The sequence below is a fragment of the Nicotiana tabacum genome, chromosome 14 (assembly GCF_000715075.1).
Source record: "Nicotiana tabacum cultivar K326 chromosome 14, ASM71507v2, whole genome shotgun sequence".
Lineage (NCBI taxonomy): Eukaryota > Viridiplantae > Streptophyta > Magnoliopsida > Solanales > Solanaceae > Nicotiana > Nicotiana tabacum.
This window is the reverse complement of record NC_134093.1, coordinates 20,794,639-20,814,142: the sequence shown is the minus strand read 5'-3', so window position 1 is coordinate 20,814,142 and position 19,504 is coordinate 20,794,639. Positions and strand designations below refer to the sequence as shown.

At 36.2% G+C, this 19,504-nt stretch overlaps 3 protein-coding genes across 4 annotated transcripts; 1 reads left to right on the top strand and 2 right to left on the bottom strand.

The window, feature by feature from the left end:
* The first annotated feature begins 1,071 nt into the window (after positions 1-1,071).
* Positions 1,072-4,474, top strand: LOC107821231 (uncharacterized). Its single transcript, XM_016647656.2, has 6 exons — positions 1,072-1,741; positions 2,575-2,747; positions 2,826-2,916; positions 3,000-3,254; positions 3,717-3,889; positions 4,092-4,474. The coding sequence occupies exons 1-6, from the start codon at positions 1,301-1,303 to the stop codon at positions 4,213-4,215; spliced, it is 1,257 nt and encodes a 418-aa protein (XP_016503142.1). The 5' UTR covers positions 1,072-1,300; the 3' UTR covers positions 4,216-4,474.
* Positions 4,475-5,030: 556 nt separating this feature from the next.
* Positions 5,031-13,831, bottom strand: LOC107821230 (nuclear transport factor 2). Of its 2 annotated transcripts, none has more exons than XM_075229396.1 (9): positions 13,411-13,831; positions 11,641-11,775; positions 10,112-10,418; positions 8,606-8,871; positions 8,313-8,502; positions 8,068-8,189; positions 7,918-7,983; positions 6,451-6,529; positions 5,031-5,477 (listed from the first exon to the last, which is right to left on the bottom strand). In XM_075229396.1, the coding sequence occupies exons 1-9, from the start codon at positions 13,447-13,449 to the stop codon at positions 5,269-5,271; spliced, it is 1,413 nt and encodes a 470-aa protein (XP_075085497.1). In that variant the 5' UTR covers positions 13,450-13,831; the 3' UTR covers positions 5,031-5,268. The 2 variants fall into 2 exon arrangements, with proteins under 2 accessions (XP_075085497.1, XP_075085498.1); XM_075229397.1 differs by having other exon boundaries at positions 8,313-8,496.
* A 1,950-nt stretch (positions 13,832-15,781) lies between these two features.
* Positions 15,782-19,114, bottom strand: LOC142168697 (28 kDa ribonucleoprotein, chloroplastic-like). The gene is made up of 4 exons (XM_075229395.1): positions 18,453-19,114; positions 17,145-17,246; positions 16,761-17,033; positions 15,782-16,114 (listed from the first exon to the last, which is right to left on the bottom strand). The coding sequence occupies exons 1-4, from the start codon at positions 18,915-18,917 to the stop codon at positions 16,061-16,063; spliced, it is 894 nt and encodes a 297-aa protein (XP_075085496.1). The 5' UTR covers positions 18,918-19,114; the 3' UTR covers positions 15,782-16,060.
* Positions 19,115-19,504: the final 390 nt, after the last annotated feature.

Sequence of the window (19,504 nt, the reverse complement as noted above, 5' to 3'; positions counted from 1 at the left end):
CTCTTACTTTTTGATTTCATCATTGTTGTGTTTGGAAACCGTACTCACGAAATCACCATCTTTGCTATTTCATCTACATTCTAAGGCTAAGTATTGTGTATTTCCTCGTTTATTATATTATTTTCGGATCAAACTAATTCACTTATCTAAAAATCAGATATAAATTAATAAACAATTATATCCACAAGTTTCTTTTAAAAAATATACTCTACATAAGATCTTAGATTATTGATACATGACAACGATGCAAATTACTTTATTAAATAGAGCACGAAAGTAGGAATCAATGGATATCTAACTTATTTAATTATTGCATTTATTATCAGTCAACCTCTATCCCACCTCAAAATATCTCCACTTGTCCAGATTGGGTCCATAAAGTATCACTTTCTTAATAGAAGATCCAAAATGGTATTATCTTTTATTTATTTTCACTTCAATCACTTATTTAAACTAAAACAAAAAAAGTCAAAGTACAGTATGGTAGCCACACAACTACACGTGAACGCTTTTAATTACAAAAATCTTTATTTATTAGTTTAACTTCCTATTCTTTTTTTAATATAGGATCTCCTCAAAAATTATTTCAATCAAGCTTCGGAAAACCAAACCAACCATCTATAGAGATCCAACAACTAGCTGTGGTACTGTGGTCATTATTGATAGGAAGCTTTATTTCTAAAATAAGATTTTTCGTGACGAATTCATATTAATACGGCCCAACACTGTACTGAACATTAGGTTAAAAATAAAAAATAAAAAATAAAAAAGAAGCCCAACAAATGCTAATGCTACTTTAGAAGCTCACCAAATACAAATTTCTCAGACCCCCTTTTCAGAAGAAAAATTAACCTAACAGCATTCAATTTGTATAATTCATGTATAATCATCATAATCGGGATATAATTTATATTTATCGATTAAGAAAAATAAATACGGAGTCTGACAAGCTATTTCAGTAAACATCCTTTTCAGAAAGTACACAAAAAAATAATAATAATAATACACTGGTAATTGTTCATAAGATATTAGGAGTATATTTTATCACTCCACTGTTAAAGTCTCCTCCTTTAATGGTGTTACACTCCAAAATTTGAGTTCTTTTCTTGCAAGTTGAAACTCCTCACCTGCACATTTTTTCCTTTGTGGGGTCATCTGAATTCAGTCCAAAATCCCCCCAAAAGAGCTCAATCTGCAGGAAATTTAAAAGGGTCATCTTCAAATACTTCAATTTCTTATAATCTTGAAGTCTATAGCTCAAAGGTAACCTCTTCATCTTCCCATAACCAAGAAATTTCAAATGTTGCATACAGAACCATCATTTTGTATATATAATTCTGAAGAAAATCAAGATTTGTTGGGAAGTGATGGGCAGATAATAAGGTCTGTGACAATAGGGGATAATATATCAGATATAGGTGGTAGTGATTTCAGCTTTGGGGAAAAGGGAATGGGTTTGATTGAGGAAGGTGAAAATGAAGAAGTTGAAAAAGAAGATGAAAAAGAAAGGGTTTTTGATGGGGTTAATGAACTTGGAATTGAAGAGAGTGGAACAGTAATTAGTTCAAAGTACCTTGCTACTGGATTTGGGGTTGATGGCAATAGTGTAAATAGTGGTGGGGTTGACTTTGCACCTTCAGATTTTGATGGAATTGGAGATGTTGAGGAATATTATAAAAGGGTTCTTAAAGAAGAGCCTTCCAACCCTTTGTTTTTAAGGAATTATGCTCAACTTTTGCAGGTCAGTGTTTGTTTCTTGTTCTTTTCAGAAAATCTTTTTTTTTGCCCTTTTATTTAAATTTAGTCGAAATGTTTGATTCTATGTGTAAGTTCCTTTAGAGTTTGTAACTTTGTATAACCGTGTTGTTTGGCCAATTTGTGCGCACCTCGACTAATTTGAGGGGTACCTGGTACCTCCCACCAGCACACGTACCGGATAACTGTGTTCGCCAAGGCTTAGAAAGATGGAAAGAAACCATCTAAGTTACTTTAAGGGTTCTATAAACTGCAAAGTTGGTATTCTAATTGGTAAACTAGAAGTCACCTCTCTCGATTTGATCTCATCATTGACTTCTAGTTCTTGCTGTTAAGTTGCCCCTTAATAAAGTAGGCTTGTTGGACTAGTACCTTAGGATAGTAACAGTAGTTTGAGTTACTTCTAACAAATTGGGATCTAATTTGGAAGCTTCTATAACCAATTGACTCGTTTTGAAGCTTAAATCCTCTACTAAGTATGGATTAGCGGTTGCATAACCAAGTCATGAAAAGGGAAAGTAAGTTCTGCTTTCTTGATGTCTTGGCAATGTATCTCCATGATAAATTTAGTGGTTTTGAAGTGTAAAAAGCATACAAAATATCGCCTATTCCATTCTGCATATCATAGGAGTAACAGATTTTGTTATGGTTTGGCTGGAAAAGCACAGAAAACATTACATGCTTTAGTTGCTATTTGGTTTTAGAAATTTCCCCATCTTTATTCTTGTCCTTTTCTTGAGATCTAGTCCTAGTCTTGGTTTTGTTTATGTGGTGACGCCTTTTTCTAGAGTATGTAACTCACTGCATTCTGGTGTATAGTCAAAGGGAGATCTTTCTGGAGCTGAGCGCTCTTACTTTCAAGCTACACTAGCAGATCCAAAAGATGGAGATACCTTGTCACAGTATGCTAAATTGGTATGGGAGGTGCACCGTGATAAAGATATTGCATCGGATTGCTTTGAACGTGCAGTTCATGCTGCTCCTGAAAACAGGTTATAATTGACTTACACCTTTCGTCTAATGAGAGAATGAGTAAATATCCCTTGTTTGAAATCTATTATTGTTTCCAGCGATGTTCTTGCAGCATATGCCAGTTTTCTTTGGGATATCAATGATGACGAAAGTGAGGACGAAATGAACATGCAGAGTGATAAGACTAAGGTTTTTTTGCCTTCCTTTCTGCTTGGCGACAAGTATATAAGTGTAAACTCTTTTTGACTGAATGTTTCTTCTGGATGTCCCAGATTGAGGTGACTGAGGAAGCTACTGCATCACGAGACCTGGATTACGAAGAAGATAACAGACCTGTTAGCTCTCCCTTACATCTTGCAGCAGGACTTGGAATTGGGGATAATAGAGTTGGTGGTGACTCCCCCGTTGATTATACTGCAGCTGTATCTGATATGGACGGAAATGCTGAGGAGTATTACAGGAGAATGATCAAAGAAAATCCTCATAACCCTGTGCTTTTAAGAAACTATGCGCAGTTTCTTTGTCAGGTGAATGTTTCTTGTTTTCTGCCTCAAATATTCTGTATTATCACGTAATTAAGCAGTGCCCACTTGAATCCAAAGCTGCATCCATCGACATAGTCAGTCTCCTTAAGAGTGTCTCAGATGGTAGATACTTTATTTTCCGGAACAAGCTCCCCCGAGACATGCTTTTTAAGATTTCAACTATTTCTCCAAATTGTACAAAATAACCACCGTTTTACCATAACTCTATACAATTGGAATATGGAGAAACACAACCACCTGCTTTAATATGAAAATTTTGTTTGTGTATTATCAATTATGTCATTCCTGTCACTCAAGATCTTTACAAATGCTACAACAGTTTAGGGTGTACTTACCAGATTTTGATATTGGAAGGAAAATCCCGTCTCCTGTTATTGTTGCTACTTTGAAATGAATTTATTGGATGGGTTTTTACCTTTCTCATGTTTGTTGTTGGACCAGCAGACCAAGGGAGACCTACTAAGTGCTGAAGAATATTACTCGCGTGCAATAGTAGCGGATCCTACTGATGGAGAAACTATTTCACATTATGCCATGTTGATATGGCAACTTCATCGTGACAAATCTAAAGCCTCATCCTACTTTAAGAGGGCAGTTGAAGCTTCTCCAGAAAATAGGTAATGTTGAATTGAGGCCCCCATCCTTTAAAACTACTTTAAAAATATAAGTTCGATGGTATTATGCGAAATATATTCATGGAAAAATATGAAGATTTTTGGCAATCTTTGGTATGACGTTAAATGGTTTGCACTTTGCATTTTACATAAGAAAACATGTCGTTGCTACTTGTACCTGAACTACTTGTTTTTTGCTTTTCAGCGATGCGCTTGCTGCATATGCTAGATTTCTCTGGGAAACAGAGGAAGATGAAGACGAAGATGAAACATTAGGCAATCACAATGGAGCACCACTTCTTCAAGGAGTTGTGGCTGCAAATGCCTAAATCCTTAAGACAATGGATTCACAATCAGCTTCCGATTTCTCTTCTTGGCCAATTTTAACCATAATAATAGTTTTTCATCAAATCTAAAGACTTGTATCTTCCTCTTGTTGTGGAGATGATGCATTTAAGGTTGAAACAATTTTTAAATGGTAAATGTGGTATAGTGAGCAATAAATACGTGAACACACTAATATCAGGCACTCTAGTGTTGCAACGACCAGAATTTCTGATATGAAATCATGTTATTGCGTTTCCATCACCTTACCCTTCCATTTTAGTTTACAGCCATACGACCTTCATAGTTCATAGCATACAAGAAGTTAAGTTTTACCTCTCAAGTATTAGTCAAGGGCGAGGGCGTGATCTAACGGTCGATGAAGTATAAATCCTCACTAGATTATTTAACTTGGTTTTCCTTTTTTCTTCTCTTTCATTTTTGACGAGCTAAGTTGGCCCTGTCTAGGATAGACTCCAAGCCATACTTACACAACCCGGATGAAAATTCACATCGTCAATATCTCATTTTTCTCTATAACATAGCTAGGCATGATTTATCCAATAACTCACAATGCTTCTCAAGGCCAAAACAACTGTTGACAAATGACAAATGACAAATCTTTGAACAAGTGCTGATCCCAATACCATTTAAAACCTGTAGCAATGCATCAAGAAGCCAAAATACTAAATAACACACAAATAAGGAGGGGGCTGTTAACCCTGTTTAGGATTTATAGTTTGCATTAGGCCGGAGATATTCATGCTGGTGAGAGGAGTAAAGGAAAACATCTAATGGACAACTTGTGCAAAACATCCAGTAGCAGGCCAAAACTGCATTGAAACTCCTTTTCGGTAAGTCAGTTCATGTAAGTTAAAAAAACACTTGCTATTTCTGCCAAAAAATATATGTATTTGGGATGATTCCTTCCAACAAATCTAAATTTTGATGCTTCTCAAAGTATACTAATTTTTTTTGGATAACTTAGAAGATGAATAAGCAGATCGCAAAATGGCTTGTATGGAAGGAAGGTATTGTCCTTCAAAAATTCAACTTGCTTATTCCCATGAGTACTGCTCATTTCTCAAGCTTTGCTGATTGCCAGTGTAAGCTCTTTCTTGCCGAGGAGCTTGTCTATAGTAACCATTTCCTCTTGATCTTCCGTAGTCACGGTCACCTCCATCTTGACCAGCTCTGCCAAACCCACGGCTGCCATAGCGTCCCCTCCCGTCCATGGAGTAGCTAACTCTGCCTCTACCCCTTCCTCCTGGGTCCCCATTTTAAAGACAAACCAAAAAGAATCTCAACATTTGTGGAAGCAGAGCAAAATAAATTTTCATGACATCAGATTTTAGTAAAGAAACTTATGAAACGAAAGAAATGAAGTAGGAAGCCACCAGAAGGACCAGGCTTAGTGATTCCCTAAGCAGTCCAATTTCGGCTCTTACAAGCACATAAGAATCTAATATAGGCCCTATTTACTTGTGAGTATTAAAAAAGGGCCTACTTCAACTGATAACAAACACTAACTATTTACTAGAAATCAACGAGGTCCTAAGTAAGTTCTGTTGATACCAGCATATGAATTGTTTTGAGACCAATACCATGGTGAAGAAGTGGGAGCCAAATATTTACAATTGCAGCCTGACGAGAATGCAAGTGAACTAGTGCGTTTATAATCCCACTGAGCATATTATTCTTCTCTACTCCCTGTTTTTCATCATTCGTGATACCACTGTCATTTCGAGATCGGGTTACTGAAAGTACTCCCAGGAAGTAGTGATGTTCATTGTTCATTTTATACTGAATTTTCACATGGAGACACAGCTAGCTCCAGAGTTAAAATTTTACTCCAAGAAAGGAAGGGTAATTTAAGAGGATGGTTTGGTTGATCCACGTTCTTTTACGTCCCTTATCTTCCACTAAGTAGGGAACTAAAGTCACTGCCATGACACCGCCAAAACAAAAGTAGAAAAGCTGTCCTGCTTACCCTCCAAATAGGCTGAAAGATGAGTATTTAATTTGATAGGGTAAACATTTGTGGACTATAGAAGAGTGCCAAAAGCACCTTCTTGAATTGCTAAAATTGTGCTTAGTGATCACCTGGTAGAAAAATATTGTGCTCAGAGAATCTTAGAAAGAAAACGAGAAACAATTTAGCTTAAAGATATGCTGGATTTCATGAATGAGAAAATGTAATAGCTTATTCATTGGCCTACAATTGAGAAGAAAACACATACTTCCTCGAATTAAGTTGTTTCTGTTTGGTCTCCTCCCTTCAATGTACAACTGGTGTCCACCAATCTGAACAGTAGATGCCTGCAACAAAGTTTACTTAATTGTCAATACCTATTCTGAATGTAAATGCAGTAATTAGTCTTAGTTGACAGTATTAATTACAATGAAATGAAAGGGAGAAAAATAAGAGATACAAGATACTCTCTCTGTCTCATATTATATGTCATGATTCTCTTGTACACGCCCTTAAGAAAAATTAATTACGATGAGATTTTGACTATTTTACCGTTATTCATGTCTTAGTATTTAATCTTTCATCATTGATATTTGAACAAAGTTAATCATAATTGAGGTGTTTGCAATCTTCAAGGATAATTATTACTAAGGGTAAAAAGTACTAAGGGTAATCATGTCTTGGTATTTAATCTTCAAGGATAATTATTACTAAGGGTAAAAAAGGAAAAGGATAATCAATTTTGTCTTGAACTTCTAAAGTGACAAATAATTTGAGACAACTATTTTTAGTAACCACGACTGATAATAAGAAACGGAGGGAGTAATACACAACTTCCACACCATTATACTTGGATTACTTCCATCTTGTGCCAATTCATTTGACCCATTCACAAAATAGCACCATTTTCAATTATTCAAATTAAGAAAAGATAGGATGTCAATCCATCACAGCCTTCCTAGCAGTGTCTTGTTTGACTTTCGTACTCTTTGGAAGATGAAGAGTTTAACTAAGAATAATTTTAGCAAGTCTAAGCATTCTAAATACTTATCACAAGCTAGTCCAAATGCGAGGTAATCAGGTAATAGTTTAGTTTTTATTTCTTTTGGTTTTGAGGGGGGGAAGGGGGATTGTTAAAGTTAATCCCAATAAACTTTGGGTTAAACTACTGCAGGTTTTTACATATTCCCCTTGTAACCTGACTTTACTTTAGCACGGCAGAAGGCAATCACGATGCTCAATTAGCAATGGAAATTACCGAACAAAGTCATGCTTATCCCGGTTCTGCCCATTGGTAATATTTGTACTTTTATTTCCTAATTATCATGGTATTCAAATCGCATCATTAAAATCAAGACGGAGGGAGTAATAATAGCAACATAACTGGCGAGGAACACATCTAGAAGCACCAGGCAGAAATGAAGAACTTATGGCTAGAGTATTGAAACCTAAACACAACAACAACCCAGTATAATTCCACTAGTGGGGTCTGGGGAGGGTAGTGTGTACGCAGACCTTACCCCTACCCTGGGGTAGAGAGGCTGTTTCCGATAGACCCTCGGCTCCCTCCCTCCAAGAACTCCTCACCTTACTCTTGGGGTGACTCGAACTCACAACCTCTTGGTTGGAAGTGGAGGGTACTTACCACTAGAGCAACCCACTCTTGTCTATTGAAACCTAATACACAAAAGGTATAATTAAATATTAGATCAAATTTTGAAATGTTAGTTCAAACCTCAATTGCATTCTGAACACCAGTTACATCTTCAAATTCGACAAATGCATAGCACACATCAATGTCCTGCATCACATCAAACTCCAGATGAGCTTTATATTGACCTAACCTAGATTCAGGAGTAGACAAAAGAAAGATGATAGAACAAACCTTTCGCGTTCTAATGGCAACAGCATCAGGTTTTAGTTTACCAAACTTTTTGAATTCCTCCTCGATTTCATAAGCTGCCATCGTTGTAGGCACATTTTTGACATATACAGACTTGACTTCAACTGCGGAAAGTTCGAAAAGGAAAATCATGTAAGCATATCACTCAAATGAGATCCCTTAAGAAAAGAATACACATTCCTGAGAAGATAGGATGAGCACATTGTACCAAGGTACGAGAAACTAACCTTCATCTTCCACAGCTGAAGCCTCTTCTGTTGCCTCTGTTATAGACCTCTCAATAGCATTAGTCAATGGAACCGATGACAGAGCAGGAGGCTCTGGCACATGTTGCCACTCTGAAGGAGGGGGTGTAGGTTTGTTGAAAGAAAACTGGGCTGGTCCTCCTTGTGCAGACTGCCCTTTAGTAACCTGTAACTTCCAATTTAGAATCAGGCAAATAAAATTAGTTCATAGCAAAAGCATACTCAAGACAATAAGAGAATGTAACTGTCAGAAGAAGGTAAAGGTAATGGCATACAATAGAAGCATAAGTGTGCTTTTGGGGCTCTGCAACTGGTTCCTCAATAGGACTGGATAAATGTTCTTGTACTGCATTAATTGTACTTTGTAATGAGCCGTTTGACTGTGCTGCAAAATTATCTTCAAGGATCTTCTCGGCTTCAGGGACATGTTGTAGCCGTTCGTCCGGAAAACTGTAGTTATTGACAGGCCCATTATCTTGAATTTTAGGAGGAGCAGCAAACTCCCTTGCCTGGATTTCTCCACCAAGCATGTAGTTGGGTACTGCAGAATCCACCATTAATCTTTTAAATATGGACATTTTCTTTTTCACAAGTTATATTATAGTACTGCAGCATTAGTGCACAAAATTGCAGAGAAACAGACTTCCAAGTCTTTTTTCAGTTGCATCGACATTTAAGAACCTAACAAAAAGCGGACAGGATATTTCCTCAGCATAGAATGTGAGATTATGACATAGACAAACTATAAACAACGCTCAACATGCTGATGTGATACCTTTCCTGTTCGGTAGGACGCAAATGTTTAGTGATTAGTGCATAATTACAACCTGTACAAGCAACTAGAGCTTTAGCTTTAAGCATCTATTTATTGGAACACTTCTTGAAGGTGCTTGACAAGAGTGGGTTGCTCTAGTGGTAAGCACCCTCCACTTTCAATCAAGAGGTTGTGAGTTCGAGTCACCCCAGGAGCAAGGTGGGTAGCTCTTGGAGGGAAGGAGCCGAGGGTCTATCGGAAACAGCCTCTCAAGCCCAGGGTAGGGGTAAGGTCTGCGTACACACTACCCTCCCCAGACCCCACTAGTGGGATTATATTGGGTTGTTGTTGTTGTTGTTGTTGTTGTTGTTGTTGTTGTTGTTGTTATCTGGAAAGCTCCAGTTCGGTGCTTTCCTGTCATCATTATTCGCTAGGATTAGGACCATCTCCACACATCTTTTTGTCTTTCTATTTAATATTTTCTAGACAAACTACTTCAAAGAAGTACAAAAACCTTTTGAGATGTTTCAGAGTGTAATCTTTTTGCCAAGTTATCGCTGTTGAAAAACGAGGAGTATTTTTCTTCAACTTTTCCTTCAAGTTAATCACCTATGAGTGTGGGTTACATAAAGAAACAACACCAATTAATAGCATATCACTAAAACTTCTCACCAGGAAGAAAAATATGACAATTGGGAAATTAGTGAGCTTTGGCTTTCGGAGCAACTAGAAGTATTCTCCCCTACTTCATCAAAAGAAGTATCCTTCCCTAACGACAACTTACATAGGGTGAATCATTTACCATGCTCCCCCTTGCCGCATGGTTCTGCTCCTACTTACACACCCCAACACTCTCGCTCTCCTCCTCCGAAAAAGCTAAGAAAGAGAAAGACCTTAACAGTACACTAAATAATTTCTTCTTTTTTAGAGAGAGAGAGAGAGAGAGAGAGAGAGAAGCACCACTAAGTGAGAGGATCTACCCATCAGACATATCTTAGGATGAAAAGCTTGAAGATTGAACTCATACCTTGCTCTTGAATTGTAGTGGAGACATTCAGCTTGGAATCGAGGCTAGTCTGCCCTAGATAGGGCACCGGATGCTGAAGAACTTGTTCCTCATCAACATAGTGAAAGATATCATTGAGGACAAAGTATCCCTTTTCCTGGGGTGCAAGGAAAAATGTTTGTACGAACTTCCTACTCCTGTTGATACCTTTCACGTGGACAGAACCTGAAACCATCACTAGGACACCACCATTCCATGATTCCAAGGAATGCAGTGTTTTAATCTCTATCCCAGTATAATGGAGCGACATGACGAGGGTGTGGATTTGCTGCACAAAATCACAGAAAGAAAAATGAAAAAGAGCAGAATAAATCATATTGGGGCCAAAGGCACATGACAGATCATGAACCATTTTATTAGCTAGTTGAAAATGACCTGAAGTTTTATTATACTGGAATAGAAGTTGTTCAACGATAAAGCTTTTCTTTTTGAACAGGCGTTCAAAGATATAGCTTTTCTCTTTTGTCTATTTGAAAATCTTTTACTTTTATTAGTAATAGAATCAACTCACTGGTACTTATGATTCTTTTTATGAAGTAACTCACTGGTAGTTATGATACTAAGAAGGAACTCAAGACACCAGCGAAATGGAGTTCCTTTGATAGAAGTGTACATTATGGGACTCACTTGACAGAAAAGGGGAGTGGTGGGGGATTGAGCAATATACACAATGCCACTTCTTTCAGCTTTCAACTTCTAGAGGACAGAGAAAAACCACTGATGCAGCTCACTGGGGAAACAGAGAACTTGATGGACATAGCTTCTATATTTGTGTTTCAGAAAGACTGACTTTAACCTAAACACCTAGAACATGGAAGAGTGAAAGCTGCACTCAGCAGATAGTTTTCCATATTAGAGCTTTGTTTTAGAACAGGGGTTAACTTCATGGAAGAAAAAGCTAATCTGGAACTTAAGGACATCATAGAGATGACCACAGAACCATGCTCCAGTTAAGAACATGTATCGAGCAAGATCAATCAATCATTGGTTAGCCCAATTATATCCCATACAGTACTAATAATGAGTGAATTACTCTAAACAATAATTAGTCATACATTAGTAATAAGCTTTAATTAGCACATGACAACTGAAACAGCTAAACAAAATCAAAAGGGTGCTGGTCCAATGTTAAAGTCAGCCCTGTACAACACATCTAGAGCAACAAAATCAAGAATATTAATCATCTAAGTCATTTATGTGTATTTAATGTCCAACTCAATGGATGGACAACTTGGAGAGTACTTTAGTTTAATGTTTTGGCTTCTGCTGTTTATCTATTTGAAGCCAAACAAACTGTAAAAGCACAAGAATAAGAGATTTCAACTTGGTTTTCACCAGTGTAAATTGAATAAACTTGGATCAGCCAAACTCTGGCATAAATTAAACAAATTCCAAGGCAAACAACCAAAAACACTTAATTGAGAAGCAACTAGAAAGAAGGTTTTACTCATAAGCAAGTACAAAGAAGTAAGGCACTTTAGATAAAATACCAGCATCCCTGAAGCAGTCTCCCTGGTGCTGGAATCAATTCGAAGCACGGTACTAGCATCACTGTAAAACTGGTGAACAAAATCGGGTTGGGTCTGTAACATCTGATAATACTGGCCCACGAAGTACGTCCCGACCTGAAACATTACAGAAACCCCAAACAAATGAAATTCAAATCCCAGCCATTAAAAACAATAAATCAATCAGAATCCTTCAATCCCAAACTAGTTGGGATCAACAATATGAGTCCACCATATATTGTGCTCTATTTAGGCTCATTTCATTCGAGCACTGATAAGTAATTTACCTTCTAAGACAAAGTAGGGCTCTATACAGCTAAAGGTTCTCTAAATCTCACACATCCTTACCTAATCTAATGTAAGTGCAACAAAAACAACTAACCCTTAATTGGTTACTCCGAAACAAGTTTTTCTTTTTTGGGACAATTTATCCTTATCTAGTTGGTATTGCCTATATATCGTGTTTGTTTCCATTGCATTATATTCTCAAATGTTCGCATTGAATATTAGAGATTGCAGCTCTTTTCAGAAAATTTGTCCCTTTTTAGGACATTCAATCACTATAGTATTCCAACTATATACAGGTGCATTTAAAGAGAAAATAAACAAAACAAAAATATTTACCTCTAGTAGTTTCTATATCTCTTAAAAGTGGATGTAGACACGCATATCCATATAGAATTTAACTTCATACATTGACATTGTAAAAAACTTTTACACTGTCAAGTCACTTAAAAGCCAATTCAACGTGGATTGATAACTAGCAAAACAGGGCACCTCATGTTTAACAGCAGATAAAACTAAAATGAATGTGTAAATTAATCTACAACGTCAGGAGTCGTATTGTTTGGAAAAAGGTTATACCGGGATTATACTGAGGGGATTATAATGTACGGATTAAACAATAATGGGATTATTTAGTGGATATACTTTTTTGGTATATGTTTGACTTATTGGATTAAAAATGGGATATACGGGGTATAACATAAAACGTGTATTTGGTCACAATAGATAAACTTGGATAGACTTTAATTTCCAATTTTAACTTTAAAGAAGGGCACTTTTGTCATTTGATGTTTTATCCCGTGATTAGCTCGTCAGATATCATTGAGAAAGAAATAGGAAAAAGTGTTATCAAACGGTTTCCTGCAATTCTTCCCAGTATGGAATGAGTAAGGAATCAAGCTACAAGTCTCGATCTATACAAAAAGCTCTCGTTTTTTTCTTTCTTTCGGTTTCATTAATAACAGAAAAGATTTAATTTATCTCGAGATTGTTATGCCACATTAAATATGGTATAAAAATAATACCAAAATTGTGATATAGCTAATCCCGGATTTACTTGTAACGGAAATTAAAATTCATTGGGATTACTTGTAACGGAAATAATAATTCAACCGAACATGAAATTACATAATCCAACAATGTATCTCGGGATTATTATCCTTATCCTTTTAACGAGCTGCATACAAGTTAAATCCATCTATATATAACCACATATATCAAAAATCCAAACAGCAAAAGCTAAAGCTACACACAAACAAACAAACAAACAAACAAACAAACGTTCCTCCGCTCTACTCAACTGCTTTACAAATGAATAAACACACACGGAGGCAACGGTTATAACGAAAGGAATGCCTTGACACTCTATTCAACTGCTCTACGAATGAATTACACAGACAGGGAAGAAACGGTAAAAACTTAAATAGTTTTTCATCAGTCAAGTGACTGGCAAGTGAAAAGAGGGACCTGAGCAGCAGTGACTGGCAAGTGAAAAGGCGTCGCCATTGAGTAAAACGCGGGGGCAACGGCGGCAGCAGAAACGAACTAACCAAATCCAATGAAATGGGAATCCAAAACCCTAGATCTGCAAAAGATCTAAAATCCACAATCCAAAAACCCTAGATTTCACACATTCAACATTCACATTGCCGCAAGCAAAATAGCAGCAGCAGAAGAAGAGTGTGTGTGTGTATATATATATATATATATATTCCGTTACTTTCCACTAACAGCAGCAATAGGCACTGAGTTCGTCAGTCACAGCTAATCACTTTCTAGAGAGAGAAAAAAATGGAGTGAAGAAGTGAGGGCTCGTGACCACTGGTCTAAAATGCTTAGAGAGAGAAAGAGCTGCTTACGCGTTAGAATAAAGAGGATTTTGTAGGTTGGTGAGAAAACATGCGCATCTTAATAAACAGCTGTGTTTTGCACGGTTTTGGTGCTGGTTTTTTATTGGTTGGGTAAATGTCCGCACGTTTTCAACCGTTGATTTAGACCTCATTGATAGGGCTTCTTTTTATTTATTTTTTAGTATTTGTTTTGCTTAGGATTATCTAATAGTGTGAAGTTCGTCCTAGTTGCCTAGTTGGTAGAGATGGCAATGGGGCGAGGAGTAAAACGGAGTAAGGTGTGAGTAAGTTCGGACAACTATGATATTTATTAGTAGTAATGTATTGTTCTTAACGAGGTGAAATAAGGAAACACGTAAATGAATAGATAATGGAGTGAGACGAAGGCAAAACAAGGTAAGCTATGAATAAGATCGGACAACTATCGATATTTATTAATAATTTATTGCTCGTAGCGGGGTGGAACAAGGAAGCACTTGAGTAAAGTGGGCAATGGAGCGAGACAAAGACAAAACGAGGTAAGGTATGAGTAAGATCGAATAACTATTGATATCTATTAGTAATGTATTGTTCTTAGCGGGGTGGAATAAGAAAGTACTTAAATGAAGTGGCAATGGGGCGAGAAGAAGGCAAAACGGGATAAGGCTTGAGTGAGATTGGGCAACTATCGATATCTATTAGTAATGTATCGCTCTTAGCGGGGTGGAACGGGGAAGCATTTAACTTATGTGGGCAATGGGGGTGAGACGAAGGCAAAACGTGGTAAGGTATGAGTAGGATCAGACAATATCTATCGATGTCTATCTTTGCAGGATAAAGCAAGGAAGCACTTAAATGAAGTGATACGAGATAAAATAGAATTTATTTTTTGAAAATAAATAACATGGCACGACGCGAGCGGGGCAGGGGAGAGAGGAAGCAAGGTAGGAAGCGATCTTAGTTCTCTTGAACCATATCGGATATATACATTATTAACAAGGAGTACAAAAAGTTTAATTACGAAAAAATTAGAGTATAAAGCGTCCATTATCTAATGAATAACGGTATTGGAGGATTTCATTTTGTTTCATTTGGATTTGCTTCATACTTAATTATTCGAGCATCATTCATATTAAATGTTTTTTATTTTCGTTTATCGACATACAAATCTCTAAGTATATTTTGAAAATTCTTTAAATGCGATGCTTGAAGAATCTACGATATAAATGACAAAAGTATAGCACAGACTTTTTGTTCCTCTAGCCCAATTTTATGTTATAGATATATATAAATCTTCAATAGGAACTAAGATTTATTCATTATTTAGGATATATGTAAGTTTGATATAATCTAATAAGCTTTAGCAAACTAATAATGTTTTGTTAGTGTAGTTACTTAATTGTTAATTTGAAGTGAATCTAATTGTGTGAATCAATTCTAAATTGTTATAGGATAAAATCTAAACTTGCGTATTTAGATAAACATATCACTTAAATAATAAGATGATGAATAAACGTTGAATACTACTTTTAATGCGGAAGAATTACTAAAATTAATTCTTACGAGTATCAAAATCTCAGAGTTTATTATTTAGATTAAGTTTAAAGTCAAATTAATACGTCCATCGTTTATTATGTTCTATTTAACTGTCTATCTTTTTGAAGGACAATCGCAAATTTCTTTCGCATCATTGATCATTTGATTGTTACAACCAAGATGCAATCAAATTGCGTATCTCTTATCCTTTTCAATGTGTCCACATTACTTTTCCAAAAGTACAGTGCAAGGATTTAAGCATTTTAGTTGTTAAAATGCGATGATGACACCATAGCAACTCTCATTAATCTGCCACCTCAATTTGAGAATCATAGTTAATTAATAAAGAAAAAATAGAAAATAAAGCATGTTTAGTCGAACACATGTTTTTGGTGTGTTTATTTTCCCAACTTTTGTGGAATAATTATGTACGTCGGTATTTATACAAGAAAAGAAACTAATCCCAAGCATTATTTAGTGCATTTGCTTGTGCTAATAAGATGCCAATTAGTTTGAGTCACATTAATAGCTCCTCTAAAATATGAAAGGAACAATGATATCTCTAAATTATGAAAGGCAGTAAAGAAACAAAGATAGAAAGCTCAACCTATGGAAGATGTAATTCAAATGGTACATCTCCCTTTGTCCTAGTTAAAAGCCTTTAGCCATCTTAATCCATGAATAAAACATTGTTCTTCTATTGATGGTAAATTTTCAACTTTTACAACTAATATACAAGAATCTTGTCCATCTTATTGTTTCTTCCCTTGTGCTAAGCTAATGCGCATTGCCCTTCCATCCAGTTCCTGAAATGCAGACACAAAAGGGGCATAAATAATAGTTCATTTATTTTCTCAAGAAATGACAACCAGGTTTCGAAGCAAAAGCGGATCCATGATTTTAATTCTACGGGTTCAAGATTTTGGTTTCAACTATTGAACCCATCATCTTGTTTGAATTATGAGTTCATAGCTTAATTTTTAAAGCAATTTTGGTGAATTTTATACTGAAAATCCAGGTATAACTGTTGGATTTGCCCCTACTTGGAAGCAGCAAATCATACAGGCTTTCAAATAGTTTCTTTTGAAAAAGCCAGTCCAAAGTATGACCCTGAAGCGATCTTCTAGTTGGGGGATAAAATCCGACATGTGCTGGGTTCGGAGAAGGCCCGGACAGCAAGGGTATATTGTACGCAGTCTTACCCTGCATTTTTACAAAAGGCTGTTTCCACGGCGTGAGCCCGTGACCTCCTGGTCACATGTCAACAACATTACCAGTTACGCCAAAACTCCCCTAATAATAGCGGTAACCAACTTGTTATAATATATTAAATTCCACTTACTACTAGTATAAAAAAATCTTTACACGAATAGTGTATATAACTTAATCCTTTCTCAAGAAGTGATCTAAACCAATAAAATGCTTCAAAAAGTGAGTTCAAGAAATGCATACCACTCCATTAAGATTTTGAAGGGCATTCTCCAATTGTTCTCTATTCTCATAGCTCACAAAACCATAGCCACGAGATCTCCCAGTCTCACCATCATATAGTACCCTAGCTCCAACAACAGTTCCATATTCTTGAAATGCTTGTACCAAACTTTCAGATGTGACTGACCAGGCCAAATTACCAACAAAGAGTTTGTGTTCAGTTTCTGGGTAAAGTGGTTCTTTTGGTTTAGGCTTGTCTGAGAAATTCACCCTTAAGGTTCTTCCACCATACTCCTGAAATCAGTAAATCTTGCTTCAATTTATAGCCTCAAATCAGCTCAATGACAGAAATATTTTTGTTAAACAAACATCGATTCGCGAAAGGAAATTGAATTAATTTCTTACTCTTCCGTCTAGATTTTCGATTACTGTTTTGCAATCTTCAAGAGAACTCATTGTCACAAATGCAAATCCTCTGCTTTTACCTGTTTCCCTATCATAAAGAACCTGAACAAATTGAATAAATTAGCAAGGAAATCCATTTAGGATAGGAGTGACATTTTGGTTTTGTTTAGGAGGAAGTTTTTCATAGCACTAAAGAGACATTCAAATAGCAGCATACATGTTTCTCAACATTTGACTACAAATGTATTCCACTTTAGGTTAAGTTCAAACCAAGCTTCAAACTTTTCTGCACAGTAGTGATCTTCTTGTTCTGATTACTCTGTCTCACCCTTAACTAACTCATGTAAAATTGGAAAGTACATTTTCTAAATACAATGTTATACTCCTTATTTTGAAATTCGAGTTTCAATTTGTGTTGGATTAAGCCAATCCAAAATACTTTTATCATGTTGTGATATTGCCTAGTTTAACCTAAATTCACCCCAGTTTCTCCAAAAGGTCTTACAAAATTAAAGATATTTCATCTTGTATTGGTAAAAAAATAGATTCGCCACATGAACCAGTTAAGCTTCAACACGGGTCCATCAAGTTGCGAAGGAAGTGGAGAATGGCGTGGACAGTGTGTAAAGAACACTTGAAACTAAAATATGTTGGTATTGTAACTACTAACTAATAGTCTCGGAACTGATCATAACAGAATGCCACCAAATCAGGTAGAAGAATCACTCATAATCCCGAATGAGAAGAGAATCAACTAAATTCCGGATTACACAGGATTTGACATTATTATGCTATCAGTTACGAATCAATTATGTAACGTACAATAAATGTAATAAATGATTGTAACGGGCAGGTATTGAACGAGACAATCAGTTACGAATAGGATTACTATTTAAACCCATATTCCCTACATTGTATCTCGTATGAGAAATCACTTTACTATTCTCGTAATCTTAGCATATTATTTCTGGCAATTCAAGATCCAAGTGATATAATAGAGGAGCTATTTCCATCAATAAGAATACTCTTTCCTCTTATACAATTTCTTTAGTATTTTGCTCATTTGTTTGTTCTCTTACTGTTCTTATTTGAAAAAGTCAATCCAATCGGTTATTAGTGCCCTAAAATACAAATTTAATTATTTTGACCTTCAAAATTTTCGGGTTCACACATATATGTACCTTTTTGCTAATCAAATTGTTAACACAAGACTTTGTTTGAACACACACGCCATATCTTGTAGATTAAGGCATTAATCTATTAACCAATCACAAGCTGAAAATTGAACATAAAAGTGAAAGTGTATACCTCAACAAGCTCAGGAGTAGCATAATCTTGAACAATCCCAGCAAGTTGTGCACTATCACAAAGATACGGCAAATTCCCAAAATAAAGCTTAGTATTTACACCTTCACCTTCACTACTACTCTCTTCAGAACCCTCTCCTCCTTTTTCCTCCACCACCACTTCCTCTTCAACCGCCACCGCCTCGGCCTCTTCCTCCTCCACCGTCACCGCCTCGGCCTCCTCTTGCGCCACCGCAGCCGCCAACCTCGGCACCACCCTCCACTTCTTAGCAACTGATGTCACTTCACTTCCAAATAAATGAACTGATGCTGTTGCTGCTGATGAAATTAATGCAATATTTGGTGTTCTAGTGGATGGAACTTTGAGGAGATGATCAGAGTTATAATTAGGCCATGTTTTAGAACGTATAGAATGAAGAGTACTGGAGAATGAAGAAGCTACTGCTGTGGCAGCTGCGGCCGCCATGTTTCGCCGCCGGAATCTTGGTTGAAATGCGGTGGTGATTTGATCGGAGATTTTACAAAAGTGTAGAGAAGTATGGGGTTATTACAGTGTGTTTTGAGTGCTGATGTGTGGAAATGAAATCCAAAGAGATAGGAGAAATATACATGAGGTGGATATAACTGATAAGGTTTTTAGATTTTTGCTTTTCTTGTCATGTTGAAAATTGAAGCTCTATTTTATTGGTCTTTTTTGTAACGTTGGTGTTTTCTTAGCCACAATTTCTTTTCCATGTTTAAAAGCTTCTAAAGAGAAAAGGGAAAAAATTGAACAATAAATATAATTAGAGATGCAGTCAAATTATAGCAGCTCTGTCATGTCTAGGAGCTGCACGTACAGTGTTTATGTACCCAATTACTTTCCCTTAGTCCAAAAAAATATATAATATTTTTCGAATTTCGAAATTTTTTTGCCATAATTTTTTTTATATGCTTTAAAAATATCATTAATTATTATGACTTGTAATACTTTTTTTTTATAGATTTCAAATATATAGATTTTATTTTTTAAAAATTTAAAAATTCATATATGAATTCGTAATTAAAGGTAAG